Source organism: Poromitra crassiceps (genome assembly GCF_964638095.1).
Source record: "Poromitra crassiceps genome assembly, chromosome: 2".
In the NCBI taxonomy this organism is placed as follows: Eukaryota; Metazoa; Chordata; class Actinopteri; order Beryciformes; family Melamphaidae; genus Poromitra; species Poromitra crassiceps.
Window position 1 is genome coordinate 110,458,577 of NC_139624.1, and position 17,203 is coordinate 110,475,779.

Genomic DNA, 17,203 nt, shown 5'->3' on the forward strand with positions numbered 1-17,203 from the left:
AGCTGTCCCTTAAACTATTTTCTTATTGTATTGATCAAGTGTCCATTATCAATATGTATTGCTATTGTTTTATTGCCCAGCCCTAGGAACAACACAATGTTGCTAAGTCTATAGCCTCGCCTGGCTGTCTGTGTTTCTAATATTTGAATTGGCATTTTTGCATCAGGTGGAGGATGAGACGGTGCTCCATAACATCCCTTACATGGGAGATGAGATCCTGGACCAGGACGGCACCTTCATTGAGGAGCTGATCAAGAACTACGACGGCAAAGTCCATGGAGACAGAGGTGAGAGCCGGGGGACACGGAACAGTACGGCTGCACGGTCAGGGCTACAATTAGGGCTGCACAATTAATCGTATTTTCATCGTCATCGCAATATGAACATGCACAATAAACACATCGCAAAGACTGCCTGAAACACAATGAATAACAAAAGTGGTTCCGCCCCTCTGCCAAAGCCCAAACACCACGTTAACTTTGAAAAGTGGTTGCCGGGGTGGCAACCTGGCAGGAGCTTTGGTTGCCCAAATAAAAATATGGTTGCCATTTTTAGTTATTAAATTGTGGAGATTTATTCATCCCCACGTATTAGACACTATTTCTGATGGTAAAATGAGCGTATAAAGCAAAACACAGAATTCTGAAAAATTTAAATGGAAAAAACTATTTGGGAAAAAATAAAATGCAATTTGGGGGGGGGAAGCGGATTTCATATGGCTCTACACAAAACCTATATTCCAGAAAACATTGATTTTACACTAAATGTCCACTCCGCATTCTCCCTTGTGTGTTTTTTAGAGTGTGGCTTCATCAATGACGAGATCTTCGTGGAGCTGGTGAGTGCTCTGACCCAGTACAGCGACAACGAGGACGACGAAGATGAGGAAGAGCAGGACTTTAAAGTCGACAAGATGGAGCTGTGTGACGGCAAGGATCACCCAGAGGACACCCGCAAGGATGCCCTCATCAGCACCGAGAGTAAGGACCATCACCAAGGCTCGTCCCCGAGATAATTACAGGGTTCCTACAGGTCCTTGAAAACCTTGAAAGTTGGTGAATTTGAGAAATAAAAATAAATGCGTTGAAAGTTTTCGAAAATAGGTAGGGGTCATTCAAAGTTGAATTTATATAGAAAGAAGGCAAGAGACCATATAGTCTGCCATCACTGTAACAGCACAGTTGAGAAGTGTTCACACATACATTCAAGCCTGTTTAATTGTCTGTGAGCTTCTGTAAAGCCTGCTAGTTCTCATTGTAAACATCCTCAGTAACAGTAATTAACCTTGATCTGTGGCTCAAACTATGCCGTTTTGGGTCCTTGAATTTTAGGGAATTGGGCCTGGAAAGTCCTTGAATTTAAGAAGGTGTGGGAACCCTGTAATTAGGGAAGCTCCAATTGCATCTATGTTAGGGTTGAACAATTAATAAAAAATAAATCGAAATTGCAATATGGCTTACTGCAATTTTCAAATAGCAGGAGGCGCAATATTCGCTAAAAGCGAAATGTGTGTCAAAATACCATTTTAAATTCAATATTGTCATGCTGCTGCAGAGATTTCCTGGCCTACACATCATATTCTACAGACAACTTTGTATGGTACAGATCCCTGCAAAAATCGCAGCCTAACCATTTAATACGTTTTTCAATGAAAATTAGAATAATGATATAAATGTATCATTCCCTCTAATATCGCAAATCATATCGCAATTGCAATATCAGTCAAAATAATCGCAATTACCGTAGATATTTTTTCAAAATCGTTAAACCCCTTATCTATGTAGTGGTCTTGTGCGGGTACAAAGTTTTGACCTCTTCATGAAACAATACAATAGAAATAAAAGCACTGGGGGGAGCAGTCAAACTGGTCTCATTTTGACAAAAGTAGGGGGGATGATGCATCTTGTCACTGATTGGTCCATGGGCTGCCTGCACTGCATCACCTTTGGAGGGGGTGACCTGCTTACTTGTTCAAATTAATACCACCCACGAGCCAATTGCTTTTAAATGACCTACCAAATGACATTTTGGATACTCTTCTCTCTTGTTGTCTGGTGAAAGTGTCATTGATTGCTGGCTATTCGTTAAACAAAAAAATGTGTTGTGAAATTTCCTGCCCTGATGGAGTGTGTGTGTATGTGTATTGTCCGCAGGTCGAGCCAGCAATGACAGCACTAAGAAATTCCCCTGTGACAAGATTTTTGAAGCCATCTCCTCCATGTTCCCCGACAAAGGCTCCACTGAAGAGCTGAAAGAGAAGTGAGTGGTTGTGTGTTTTTGTATGTGCCAGCATGCAAGTATGAGTTGTATTTGCTGCTTATATTTCAGGGTACGAAAGGTTAAAATCTGATTTCCATGTCTTGACAAGTTTTGGAACTGCACTGTGAAGAAAAATCAAGCTGCACAGCCTCTTCTTTTCTCCTAGTTTGGTGTAGGGCTGTTGGAACGAATTTCGAGATTCAAATATAATTCGATTTCAATAAATATTAATAAAATAAAATAGCTTTTTATTATTTATTTATTTTTGCCTCCGGCTAATCTTGCCCGTCTCGCCTTGACCGTCCAACCAGCATGTGAAAACAAATCCTTTTGTCACATGTGATGAACTAACTACTACTAAGTTTTCTGAGTCTGAGGTCAGTGGTCTGAATCACAATGATCTCGTTAAATCTTGTGAGCGATGTTGTTGCCATGCATTGCATGGCAACAACATCGCTCACAAGATTTATGCATGCATGATGCATGCATGATGCTAGCCAGAACTCTTGTCTGCTGAAGCTGTAGCTTTGTCTCCCACATACAAAACCATCATCTGACCATTTTAATTCCATCTGTTTGTGACTGGTCACGCCATCCAGCTAACCTGCTAACGTTCGACTGGAGAATTTGAGGCTGGATCTCTGCACTCCTGTGTTCCGCTAGCGATAAGAACAATAAGACTTCCAGTTGGATTTTGAAAATAAAAGGATTCTGCACAAGTCTAAAGCACAGAGAAGCAATTGAAAATATTTTATCTTGGTATTTCCCTGTCTTTCTGTGTGTGCATGATGAGGGGAGAGAGATTGAGAGATTGGGGGGGGGGGTAGTTGAATCCTCCAGCCATCTAAACAAAAACATTCCTCCGATAGGCTATACTGCTTAGAGCTGCACGCATTGCATATTAAGGGTACGTCAATTGACACGTAGCCGCCCCGTGAAGTACTGTTTGAGCGGACGACAGCCCAGGCTGCAGGGCGCACTGACAAAGTGCGCATCACTACAGTATGTTCTCTTTTAGCAATTGTCTCACTAATCCCACAGTGGTTTACCTGCTTTTGAGATCTGCAAAAATTGTTTGCCTCTGTCTCACCCCTTCTTCCTCTCTTCACACACGCGACGAGGGCTGTGCTCTCTGTGTCTGGCAGGGCTCCACAACATTATAAAGACGAGTCCGCACTCCGCACGCAGTCTCTTGTTGTGAAACAATTTCTCCGAACTGCCATGTGTTGGACAGTAAAGACTAACGTTAATTGATACTTTTCAATCGTCAATTAGACCGCTTCATGTCTGCATTTTTGTAACACTGTAAAAACTACTGTTTCATCATTGAGTGCGAGCGTATGCATGCGTGTGCATGATGAACATGCAGAGAGGGAGGGAGAGAGTTAGACCGAATGAGCCAGTGAAGAAAAAGTAATGACAGCACACACAGAGTTAACAAAAGTATACTGTAGAATATATGAGCTGATTGTTTCGCTGGGTGTGTTAATCATTCTGAAATGGTCACAGAGCACATCTGAGCTGTGTGCTCAGACAGGAGCAGCAGAGGGGCATGGCAGTCAGTGCACTCACTTCACTGTGGCTGCAGCAGGTGTTCAGCTGTGTGTGTGCTTCACTGCGGAATGCGTTTGATCAGACATCAGGTAGATAAAATCAACATTAACCATGTGTTTATTTCCAAATCTAGCTTGATTAATACTTGCCCCATCGTTTAATATACTTATGTTACATTGCTGACCACGAAGGAGGGGGGGAAATCGCCACATTGGCAACACTCTTATATGCAAATTAACGTGGAAATTGACCGTTTAACCGACATGCTTAACCGACCAAAGATGGTTAACGGTTAACCGTCGACATCCCTAGTGACTACAACAAACTATGCCGTGTTGGGTCGTTGAATTTTGGGGAAAAGGTCCTTGAATTTGATGTTGAGGAAGGTGTGGGAACCCTGTTAACAGGTCCTTTGTTAGTTTACACCATGAAATTGAGAAAAGCAATTTTCATTTCACTGGGCATTTTTGAAGGCCTGGAAAAACATGACATGGAAAATGTGTATGCATGTGTGTTTCACTAAAGCCCCAGACACACCAAGTCGACAGTCGGCCATCGGCCATGTCTGGTTCATGTCTGGGTGTCTGTCGCTCTAGTATTTGCGGTGTGTCCCGCACCATTGGCTCTAGTCTAGTCTGCTTTGATGGTGGCTTTTCCAACATGTCGAATCAGCGTTGGGTCGTTGGTGAAAGAAATCACTCTAGGGCTGCAACTAACGATTATGTTCATTATCGATTCATCTGTCAATTATTTTCTCGATTAATCGATTAGTTGTCTGGTCTATAAAATGTCACAAAATGGTGAAAAATGTTGTTCAGTGTTTCCCAAAGCCCAACAGGACATCCTTAAGTTAAATGTCTTCTTTTGTCTACAACCGAAATATATACAGTTTACTGTCATAGAAAAGTAAAGAAATCAGAAAATATTCACATTTTAGAAGCTGGAATCGTAGGAGAATTGTAACTTTTTTCTTAAAAAATTACTCAAAACAATTAATCGATGATCAAAATACTTGGTGATAAATTTTCTGTCGATCGACTAATCGATTAATCATTGCAGCTCTAAATGACTGTGATTGGCTGGTTGGGTAGCGAAGCAAGAGAGAGGGCACACAAAACGCTCTGCTCATTTTCCAACTTTATCTCACCTGATCATTCCGATACATGAATATTTTCACAACGACCTGCCTTTGGGAAAGTCCCTAGAGCCTCTTGCAGCCATTTAGTGCGGTTTCTTTTTATTTTTCCTCCACCTCTTCCTTTCAGCAAAAGACCAGACAAAGCCTGACATACGCCATTATGCCAGCGACATATTCTCGATTAGAAGTAGCTATTTACGAAAACGTTTAAGTGAGTGAAATGGTAGGCAAATGCTGCTTTCTATTGAATGTTTCATGAATCAAGTCTCATGCAGGCGCAGAACATACGTGCTAGCTGCACATCGGCTGTAGTGTTTGTGGTGTGTTCAAATGCAACTTTTTGGCTCCGGCACAGGAGATGTGAGGAGATGTATCAACACAGGAGATGTGAGGAGATGTGAGGAGACTCAACACAGGAGATGTGAGGAGATGTGAGGAGACTCAACACAGGAGATGTGAGGAGATGTGAGGAGGCTCAACACAGGAGATGTGAGGAGATGTGAGGAGACTCAACACAGGAGATGTGAGGAGACTCAACACAGGAGATGCGAGGAGATGTGAGGAGACTCAACACAGGAGATGTGAGGAGACTCAACACAGGAGATGTGAGGAGACTCAACACAGGAGATGTGAGGAGATGTATCAACACAGGAGATGTGAGGAGATGTGAGGAGACTCAACACAGGAGATGTGAGGAGATGTGAGGAGACTCAACACAGGAGATGTGAGGAGATGTGAGGAGACTCAACACAGGAGATGTGAGGAGATGTATCAACACAGGAGATGTGAGGAGACTCAACACAGGAGATGTGAGGAGATGTATCAACACAGATGTGAGGAGATGTATCAACACAGGAGATGTGAGGAGATGTGAGGCGACGTATCGGTCGGCATCTAGTTGCCGCTCGTCCTTTCAAGTGTTTTCGGGGTGTCAGCCCCTCAAGGGTTTCTCAATTCATCACGTGAAATACAAGAAGCTAATCTGTGTGTGTGTGTGTGTGTGTCACAGGTACAAGGAGTTGACAGAGCCACAGCTGCCCGGTGCACTGCCCCCTGAATGCACGCCGAACATCGACGGCCCCAACGCCCGCTCTGTGCAGCGCGAGCAGAGCCTGCACTCCTTCCACACCCTGTTCTGCAGGCGCTGCTTCAAATACGACTGCTTCCTTCACCGTTAGTGCACGTCCATATTTCACATACACGTTTCAGCTAGTTAGCCAGCAGTCTCATCCACAACAACTTAAACTGACTGAGCTCAGGAACACTGATGAAGGGGGATAACTATCTGTGTATAACAGCTGCTTGCAAATGGTGTTGAACCCATTGTCTTTGGCGTTGTCTTTCTCTTGCAGCTTTCCATGCCACTCCAAACACATACAAGCGTAAGAACATGGAGAACCTGGTGGACAGTAAACCCTGTGGCATCGAGTGCTACATGTACCTGGTGCAGGTGAGGAACTGGAACTGTCAAATTCAATTGTCCTCCCACCACCCACATCCCTCTAGCCACTCCCCCTACCCACCTCTTGAATCCTGACTCTCTACGACCTTCCTATCCTAGCTACGGCCCCTAGCCCCGCCTCCTTCATTAAACGTCCGTGAGTGAGTGACTGAGTTCAGGGCTTGTCCGGGGACAAGCATATTTTTTGTGAGGACAAATGTATTTTTCTTACGTGCCCCATCAGACAACAAATACCGTGTGACTTCACTTTATATCGGAGCTCTCAAAAAGGCTGATCTGAAGAGCCGTTCAAATGCACGTGAGACAATTAACTGCTGCAACACACCTAAAACGACTTCACCCTCTTTATCTCTCCCTCCCTCTCCGGCAGCTAGACTCACACACACACACTCTCTTGTTCTCTGTCTGAGGGAGCACACACACACACTGCAGTCTCTCGTGGGATAACACACACATACTGCAGTCTCTCATGGGATTACACACACATACTGCAGTCTCTCATGGGATTACACACACATACTGCAGTCTCTCGTGGGATAACACACACATACTGCAGTCTCTCATGGGATTACACACACATACTGCAGTCTCTCGTGGGATTGCACACACATACTGCAGTCTCTCATGGGATTACACACACATACTGCAGTCTCTCGTGGGATAACACACACATACTGCAGTCTCTCATGGGATTACACACACATACTGCAGTCTCTCATGGGATTACACACACATACTGCAGTCTCTCATGGGATTACACACACATACTGCAGTCTCTCATGGGATTACACACACATACTGCAGTCTCTCATGGGATTACACACACATACTGCAGTCTCTCATGGGATTACACACACATACTGCAGTCTCTCATGGGATTACACACACATACTGCAGTCTCTCATGGGATTACACACACATACTGCAGTCTCTCATGGGATTACACACACATACTGCAGTCTCTCATGGGATTACACACACATACTGCAGTCTCTCGTGGGATTGCACACACATACTGCAGTCTCTCGTGGGATAACACACACATACTGCAGTCTCTCATGGGATTACACACACATACTGCAGTCTCTCGTGGGATTGCACACACATACTGCAGTCTCGTGGGATTACACACACATACTGCAGTCTCTCGTGGGATTGCACACACATACTGCAGTCTCTCGTGGGATTACACACACATACTGCAGTCTCTCATGGGATTACACACACATACTGCAGTCTCTCATGGGATTACACACACATACTGCAGTCTCTCATGGGATTACACACACATACTGCAGTCTCTCATGGGATTACACACACATACTGCAGTCTCATGGGATTACACACACATACTGCAGTCTCTCGTGGGATTGCACACACATACTGCAGTCTCTCGTGGGATTACACACACATACTGCAGTCTCTCGTGGGATTGCACACACATACTGCAGTCTCTCGTGGGATAACACACACATACTGCAGTCTCTCATGGGATTACACACACATACTGCAGTCTCTCATGGGATTACACACACATACTGCAGTCTCTCATGGGATTACACACACACATACTGCAGTCTCTCATGGGATTACACACACATACTGCAGTCTCTCATGGGATTACACACACATACTGCAGTCTCTCATGGGATTACACACACATACTGCAGTCTCTCATGGGATTACACACACATACTGCAGTCTCTCATGGGATTACACACACATACTGCAGTCTCTCATGGGATTACACACACATACTGCAGTCTCTCGTGGGATTACACACACATACTGCAGTCTCTCGTGGGATTACACACACATACTGCAGTCTCTCGTGGGATTACACACACATACTGCAGTCTCTCGTGGGATTACACACACATACTGCAGTCTCGTGGGATTACACGCACATGCAAGCGTGACTGCACAGGGGCTTTTTTCTATCCATACAACTGCCAACTGATGCTGAATTCCCAAAAAGAATGAGTAATCCGATAGAGTCCGAGTTTAACTTGACTCTGATGCAGCTGCGTGCAGACCAAGCAAGGCATCCTTGTTTTACGTATAGGCTACTATTTACTTTTGACCTCTTGACTCAGAATGTTTGCTCCCTCAATCCAGATTAATAATGAAAAATAGTTTATGTTGCAGTTTTTAGTCTCCTTTTCCACAGGAAAGCTGTATTTCTTAAGCTAAGAGTCTCTAGGGAGAGTGGAATGTTGCACATGTAATAAAAGATCTGTCAATTCATGATACCTTCTCATCTCCAAATTTTAATATTAATAATATACAATGCCAATGTTGTTAAAGGGATAGTTCAGTTTGTATGCAGTGGGGTTGTATGAGGTACTTGCATACAGTCAGTATACTACATGCAGTAGAATGCAGCCGGTGCGCTTCCAGATTGGAGAAATTGAGACCGGCTGTGTCAGGCAAGTAGAGCTGTCTGCTGAGTGTGAAGGCAAGTAGAGCTGTCTGCTGAGTGTGAAGACAAGTAGAGCTGTCTGCTGAGTGTGAAGACAAGTAGAGCTGTCTGCTGAGTGTGAAGACAAGTAGAGCTGTCTGCTGAGTGTGAAGACAAGTAGAGCTGTCTGCTGAGTGTGAAGACAAGTAGAGCTGTCTGCTGAGTGTGAAGACAAGTAGAGCTGTCTGCTGAGTGTGAAGACAAGTAGAGCTGTCTGTTGAGTGTGAAGACAAGTAGAGCTGTCTGCTGAGTGTGAAGACAAGTAGAGCTGTCTGCTGAGTGTGAAGACAAGTAGAGCTGTCTGTTGAGTGTGAAGACAAGTAGAGCTGTCTGTTGAGTGTGAAGACAAGTAGAGCTGTCTGCTGAGTGTGAAGACAAGTAGAGCTGTCTGTTGAGTGTGAAGACAAGTAGAGATGTCTGTTGAGTGTGAAGACAAGTAGAGCTGTCTGCTGAGTGTGAAGACAAGTAGAGCTGTCTGCTGAGTGTGAAGGCAAGTAGAGATGTCTGTTGAGTGTGAAGGCAAGTAGAGCTGTGTGCTGAGTGTGAAGGGAGCCATGAGCAAAAACTAAAAAGAATACAACTGAAAAAATACATACAATTCTTCTATACTCCTCGCCTGGCGTCTCCACAAGCCCTGAGATGCCAAGTTGACCCCTGAGATTTACACCCTGTTTTTAGCTGAAATGTTCACTGTATCCAGGTGCGGCAGTACCTGCTAGTACAACAAGGGGAGTTGCTGCGCCTGGCTACATTGAAGATTTCAGCTAAAAACAGGGTGTAAATGACTTCTATGTCTATATCTCATGGAAAATTCATTTAAAGTTTAATCCTATAAAGCTAAATCAATCCCGTTAGAAATAGACAGATTACAGGAAGCTAGGCATTTTTACTTCAAAATAAAAGCAGTAATTTACAACTGGGTAAATAAAATCAGGGCTGTTGACTCACTACGGGTTAAAATTTACTTTTAGTTGTCTGTGTTCTGTGTTCTTCTGTGCATTCTGTGTATTTCGGATCACACAACACTTTGCAACATGCATCAATAAGGCTATTAGTTTATTTAATTGCCATCATTATGAAGGTTTTAACCAGAAGTTTCAATGTTATTCTGGCTCACTTGATGCTGCTGTGAGTTTTTTGTGGCTTCACGCAAATCGTTAACACAAACGCTGTGTAGAAACGCGAAATCAAAGGTGAGAACGCAATGACAGTTTGCCATTTTATGCAGAGACCGTTGTTGTCTAAACATGGCCTAACACTGACTGCACTGTGTCCGCTCAGGACGGGATGGTGAGGGAATACCCAGCAGGCATGGTGGGCGAGCGGCCCAAGACGCCCTCCAAACGCACGGCGGGCCGTCGCCGCGGGCGACTGCCCAATAGCCGGCCCGGCACGCCCACCACCTCCTCTGAGACCAAAGACACGGACAGCGACCGCGAGGGCAGCAAAGACGACGAGCACGACAAAGACGACGACGACGACGACGACAAGAAGGACGACTCCACCAGCAGCTCAGGTACCATCTCAGGTACCATCTCACACACTGAATAAACTACAGCTTTCAGCTCAGGTACCATCTCACACACTGAATAAACTACAGCTTTCAGCTCAGGTACCATCTCACACACTGAATAAACTACAGCTTTCAGCTCAGGTACCATCTCATGCACTGAATAAACTACAGCTTTCAGCTCAGGTACCATCTCACACACTCAATAAACTACAGCTTTCAGCTCAGGTACCATCTCACACACTGAATAAACGACAGCTTTCAGCTCAGGTACCATCTCACACACTGAATAAACTACAGCTTTCATCTCAGGTACCATCTCACACACTGAATAAACTACAGCTTTCAGCTCAGGTACCATCTCACACACTGAATAAACTACAGCTTTCAGCTCAGGTACCATCTCACACACTGAATAAACTACAGCTTTCAGCTCAGGTACCATCTCACACACTGAATAAACTACAGCTTTCAGCTCAGGTACCATCTCACACACTGAATAAACTACAGCTTTCAGCTCAGGTACCATCTCACACACTGAATAAACGACAGCTTTCAGCTCAGGTACCATCTCACGCACTGAATAAACTACAGCTTTCAGCTCAGGTACCATCTCACGCACTGAATAAACTACAGCTTTATCAGGCGCTTCTTAGACCATCAAAAGGGAGATGATAAAGGAGAATTTCAGTATTTTTCAACCTGGACCCTATTTTCATAATTTTTGGCTGGTGTGTGCGCATGCGCCACCGGCCCGTCATCTCCACTCGTCCATACAATTTGCGTGCCCGACCTGGGGGACCACCTGCATGCCCATCTGGTCTGGTCGTCTCACTTGTCACCGCTGTACTAGGGCTGTGAATCTTCACTGGCCTCACGATTTGATTCGATTACGATTCAGAGGGCTACGATTCGATTCGAGTACGATTATCGATGCATCTCGATGCATCTCGATGCATCTTAAATCGATGCATCACTTTTTTCCGCAATACATGATTTATTTTTTCTCACTTTCTTTTTTCTCACTGTGTGGCTACTTTTAAAATAAAAGTGCATTTGGAATTGCATTGTATTATGATCCATAATTAAAATAAACAACTGCATGTACTTTCATTATATTTTATTTTATTATTTATTTATTTTTATTTATTTTTCTCTCCAAATAATCGATTTTTGACATTTGTGAATCGATGCAGAATCGTGCATGTCCGCATCGCGATGCATCTTATAATCGATTATTTTTGACACCCCTACGCTGTACGGCGCTGTACTCCGCTTTCAAGTTGTTGCCACGGTAAGTGTACTGTATGCCACTGCCACTAGTGCATTAATGGCCGTGTGTCCACTGAGTGTGTCCACTGAGTGTGTCCACTGAGCTTCTTTTCCTCAGCTCCAGCTTCTTCAGTTTTCCAGTTGTTTCCAATGACGACAGAGCGTGTATAGAGAAAGTTGTGCACTTGTGCGCCAAGGCAGCGCTGGTGTCCCACAGTTGCTGAGCTAACGTTGCTTTCAATCTGCTTAATATATATTGCGGGCGGACCAGCGTGTTAACTTGTTAGCTGGTAGCTATCAAGCTAGCTCCAGCCCAGCTGCTGAGCTAACGTTGTTTTCAATGTGCTTAATTGCATATTGCGGGCGGACCAGCGTTCTTCCAGCATTTACTTTCTGTCTGCTCCTTGTGTTTGAAGCGTAGCAACGTTCATCTAAACACATTCACTTTCTACGGTCTGTGGTCACACTCAGTGGGTCAGACAGACAGCAGTTTTGCTGCTAGCCTGCATGAAAGACACCACTGTGTTTTATTGTTTCGGAGTGTATTCGTACCCAGGTGTAAATATCTTATTCCTGATTGGTTGGCTGAATCACCTGGTTGGGGGGTGAGCTCTGATATTTGATCCCTCCCCAGTCACTGGCTTTACACCAGCTCAGCAAGATGCACAGATCATCATCACGGCAGTGGCACACTGACAAAAGAAAGTTTAGGACGGAGTGGCAAGACGAGTATTTTTTTACCGTAAATTCACCTTGAGGATTTTAAAGTTGTGAATTAAGTCAAATTTCTCTGTTGATTACAAAGGTGGAAAATACAACTGTTTTTAACTGGGTGTTTACTGATTAAATGTTTAAGCTCCCCACAAATGCAGATGTTTTTTGAAATATATATAACCAATTGCAAATTATTACAATTACCAAACAGATAAAAAGTAGATTATTATATTGAAATGTTATTTTAGATTTAGAATGTTAATTTTCTATAAAACACAATACATTTGAATGTAATTCCACAACGTTTATTTTTGGCCCTCGCCCCTCCACCCAGATTGAGTTTTGGCCCTTCATGGGAAATAATTTGGGCACCCCTGGTTTATGCAGTACTTCTCACTATAGCCCTGTCTGTCTGTCTGTCTGTGTGTATAGAGGGCAATTCGCGCTGCCAGACTCCGGTGAAGCTGAAGCTGACTTGTGAGCCTGAAGCGGTGGACTGGAGCGGGGCGGAGGCCTCTCTGTTCAGGGTTCTCATCGGAACGTACTACGACAACTACTGTGCCATCGCACGCCTCATAGGCACCAAGACATGCAGACAGGTGGGCGCCGGGGGCTTAGGTCTTGGACCGTTTAGACATTTAGCTAAAGTTCTTATAATATTGATATGTCAAAAGATGGATAGGCACTTTGTATACAGTATACGTAGGGTCTTGTTAGTGCCAGTTTTAGTGAAAATACCGGTAATCATCAGTCCTAATCGTCACTAACTAAATTTACATGGACTGCAGTATCCCGATGTTAACCCTAGTCCTCTTAATAAGACAGGGTTAGGGTTATAAACAGCATTTTCTGATTACACGGTAGAAACATGACAACGGGTTTCAGGTTACATTCAGGGGGGAAACATAGGTGTTGGAAATAAGTGTTTACACTTTTACATGCTATCCCTTGGATCTTTTTATTGTCTCTATATCCATGAATAAAATCAATCAATGAATCAATCAGTCTTCAGTCAAAAATCGGACTCTGCTCTGTAGCATGTAAACTCTACTCATGTAAACACCTTAATTGAAATATTGTCTTATTAGTCGGATTATTGCAGTAAACATAGTCACTGTCTCCGGCAGGTATACGAGTTCAGGGTGAAGGAGTCCAGCATCATTGCCCGCGCCCCCGCTGAAGACGAGGACACGCCTCCCAGGACCAAGAAGAAGAGGAAGCACAGGCTGTGGGCCACACACTGCCGCAAGATTCAGCTGAAGAAAGGTCAGAGGTCGTTTCTGTCGCCTTTCCCCTGTTTGTTGAGGGAAACAGTCGTGAGAAAGGGGTGATTATTTTGGGCAAGTAGTGCTGGAAGGATTAGTCGATCGTCAGAAAATATTGATAAAATCATCGATCCAATAAATTGTTTTAGTTGTTTATCAAGTTCAAATATCAAACATTTCATGGTTACAGCTTCAAATCCCAAGATTGCTGCTTTTCTCTGTTTCATATCATATAAAATGTATATATATAGATATTTTTTGGCTGGTCAGACAATTAAGCAATTTGAAGAATCACTTTTCTGGGAACTTCTAATGGGCATTTGTTATTATTTTTGACATTTAATAGTCATTCAGAAAAATAATTGATTGATTAATTAGTTGTACCCCTATTGCAATTTTGGGAAGGTACAATCATTTTCACAGGTTTGACCTGAAAACAAACAAAAACAGATCTGATATAATGACAATCTTCAGGCTATTGGAAGAAAAATTAATTTAGCCCGTTTAACTATTGTATCTGTTCAATCCGTTTACAGATGGCTCGTCCAATCACGTGTACAACTACCAGCCATGTGACCACCCGCGGCAGCCGTGTGACTCATCCTGTCCCTGCGTCACCGCTCAAAACTTCTGCGAGAAATTCTGCCAGTGCAGCTCTGAGTGTAAGAACACACACACACTTTGATGATAGAGAGGGCCACAAAAAAATGCTATGGCAATGCTAACGCTATTAGCGCCATGTTCTGGGATGTACAGTGAAATAAAAACACAGATTTGGGTGGTCTAACCTAACCAAAAACATCCGCCTTGTAAAAAAAAATTAAATTGACCCAGGGGCCACACTGAGTGAGGTCGGGGGCCGCAAGTTGCCCACCCCTGTCATAGAGCATTATCTTATAAATAATGGAAAATCTGATCAATGTCACGGAAAGAGTTAAAATGTTCTTTGTTTTTAAACCGGCTGAATTATGAACTGAATTATGCAGTGATATGGATCAAACTCATGTGTTGGTGTGCAGGTCAGAACCGTTTCCCAGGCTGCCGGTGTAAGGCTCAGTGCAACACCAAGCAGTGTCCATGCTACCTGGCTGTGAGGGAGTGTGACCCCGACCTCTGCCTCACCTGCGGCGCGGCCGAGCACTGGGACAGCAAGAACGTGTCCTGCAAGAACTGCTCCATCCAGAGAGGGGCCAAGAAGGTAACATACACTCTATAAAGCAGAGGTGCCAAAATCTTTTCCTATGAAGGGCCAGAATTAATCTGGATGGATGGCCACGGGCCACACATACATGTTGATGTTATGTGAAATTACTTTAAATTATATTATTTTTTTATTCAATTTACATTCTAAATCTAAAATAGCTTATAGCTCTTCTGAAATTATCTGTTGCTTCATCTTGGCACTGTTTTGAGATTGATCAGACTTTAGAGCCATTTAAAATATAAATGGCTCTAAAGTCTGATCAATCTCCCATAGGAATTCTATATAATATAGAATTCCTATGGGAACTCCAAAATCAATAAAATGTCTATTTTAATTGTTCATTTTTCACCCCAACTCAAAATCTCTACCACTTGAAGAGAGAAGAGCTCAATTTCCTAACCTATTTTTCCAAGAGGTGTTTTGTATTGAAAATTACAAACAAACAAACAAACAACTACAAGATCAAATATAGTGCTGCAACTATCGATTATTTTAGTAATCGAGTATTCTACCGAATAATCCATCGATTAATCGAGTAATCGGATAAGAACCCTTTTTTGTGTTTTCAAAGGCTTATCGTAAATATACACCAAAAAATAAGATAAATCTCTTCAAATAAACAACTACCGGTACATTAGTTTCTTTCTTAGAAAAAACATTTTTATTTTTAAATTGCATAGAACTGGCAGTGGCACCATTCATCTTTTTCACCCGTCCTTACAAAGCTGTCCATCCATAGTACGCTGTGATCTGCTGAAAAAGAGGTGAAATAATAATTAATATTGATATTTATTAGGTAAGTTCATAACAAAACTGGAGAATGCGCATTTACACACCCTAGACCTGTTGCCTATTATTGACACAAATATCAGAATAGCAAGATAACAGGTCAGGTGGTGTAATAATTGGAGCCTAAAATGCACCAATTAAATAGTTGTTTGCAATCATCATGAGAAGAGTCGACCGGTCTAGGGTGTAAATGTACATTCTCCACACACACACTCTTTCTCTCTCACACACACTCACTCTCTCTTTCTCTCTCACACACCAACAGGCTAGTGTGATCACACACACACACACACACACACACACACACACACACACACACAACGCTGTTAAATTAGCCGCTAACGTTAGGTTAACGTTAGGTTGAGCTTTGTATTTCTCACAGAAAACGGCAAGCCACATCACAAAAATGCAGCGTGAATGCAGTTACTAATAGTCATATTGGCAACGTGGCAAGCCAGCAGCACAAGCAGCACACCACCTATGTCAACAGGTACGCTCTGGAAATCCTAGCGGGAGCACTGGTTCAGTGTCAATACGACTACGCATGTTCCTCCTGGTACACCGGCATCGCAGTGTCACTGAAAAACAGGCTCCAGACAGCACAAAATAGATTAGTCAGACTCATTTTACAATTGAATCCTAGGACTCACCTACTACAGTCTCACTTCGACAGCCTCAAGTGGCTAAGAGTAGAGGAGAGAGTAACACAAATCAAACTCGGCATGGTACACAGGATAGTTAACAATGCTGTCCCAAAATATCTTAGACATTACTTCACCAAGGTCAGTGACGTACATGGGCACGGCACTAGAGGGAGCCCCACAGATTTGGTCCCAGTAAAATGTAAAAGATGCATCGGCCAAAATTCCTTTCTTTATTCAGCGGCAGTAGCCTGGAACAGTCTCCCAGCTGAGATTAAGACAATCAGCCCCTATCCTTCAAAGGTAAAGTCAAGAACTGGATCAGGAGAAACAGAACCTGGACTTAATGTGTTGTGTTATATTGTGGTATTATATTATTATATTATATATTATATTATATCTATATTATTATATAGTATATAATATTGTATGGTAATGATATGTAATGCTATAGTATATTATAAAATATTGTCCAGTATAGGTACATGTAGGATGGATTTGATGGTAGCCAAGGTGTCTGAGGTGGGGGGCGACCTGTTGTCGGCCAGCCAGTAACTGAGCCGGTGTCTCACTCGACCCTATATGTTATGAGATCTTATTTTATTTTATTTATTTTATTTGATTATTTTTTAATGTATGTTTTTATTAGGATTTGATGGGTTTATTTTTTAATAGCACAAATTGTCTTTTATCTTATTTTATGCTTATTTTTATTGGTTATTCACTGTGCCCCACTTTCCCATATCATTCTCCCCCCTGCGTGGCAGGCACACCCACGCATCACCCTCAGACTCTGACAAGTGCTTGTGGCACTCACACTATCACACACTTACACACATCCAGACATACACACAACAGTACACATTTTATAACAGTCATCATGAGGACCGCAATGGAAATAAGCTGTCAGCTTTATTGCGTTTTTATCCTTTTG

At 43.0% G+C, this 17,203-nt stretch overlaps 1 protein-coding gene across 2 annotated transcripts in view; it reads left to right on the plus strand.

The window, feature by feature from the left end:
- The window catches only part of ezh2 (enhancer of zeste 2 polycomb repressive complex 2 subunit), a 55,617-nt gene that overhangs the window by 20,658 nt on the left and 17,756 nt on the right, over positions 1 to 17,203 (plus strand). The window contains exons 5-14 of one of the 2 annotated variants that reach the window (XM_083655375.1): positions 167 to 287; positions 801 to 980; positions 2,154 to 2,259; positions 5,961 to 6,124; positions 6,304 to 6,401; positions 10,156 to 10,402; positions 12,803 to 12,969; positions 13,498 to 13,636; positions 14,172 to 14,297; positions 14,655 to 14,833. In XM_083655375.1, the coding sequence (XP_083511501.1) occupies positions 167 to 287; positions 801 to 980; positions 2,154 to 2,259; positions 5,961 to 6,124; positions 6,304 to 6,401; positions 10,156 to 10,402; positions 12,803 to 12,969; positions 13,498 to 13,636; positions 14,172 to 14,297; positions 14,655 to 14,833 (1,527 nt within the window). The remainder of the gene's footprint in view (positions 1 to 166; positions 288 to 800; positions 981 to 2,153; positions 2,260 to 5,960; positions 6,125 to 6,303; positions 6,402 to 10,155; positions 10,403 to 12,802; positions 12,970 to 13,497; positions 13,637 to 14,171; positions 14,298 to 14,654; positions 14,834 to 17,203) is intronic. The other variant, XM_083655374.1, reaches the window with a different exon arrangement.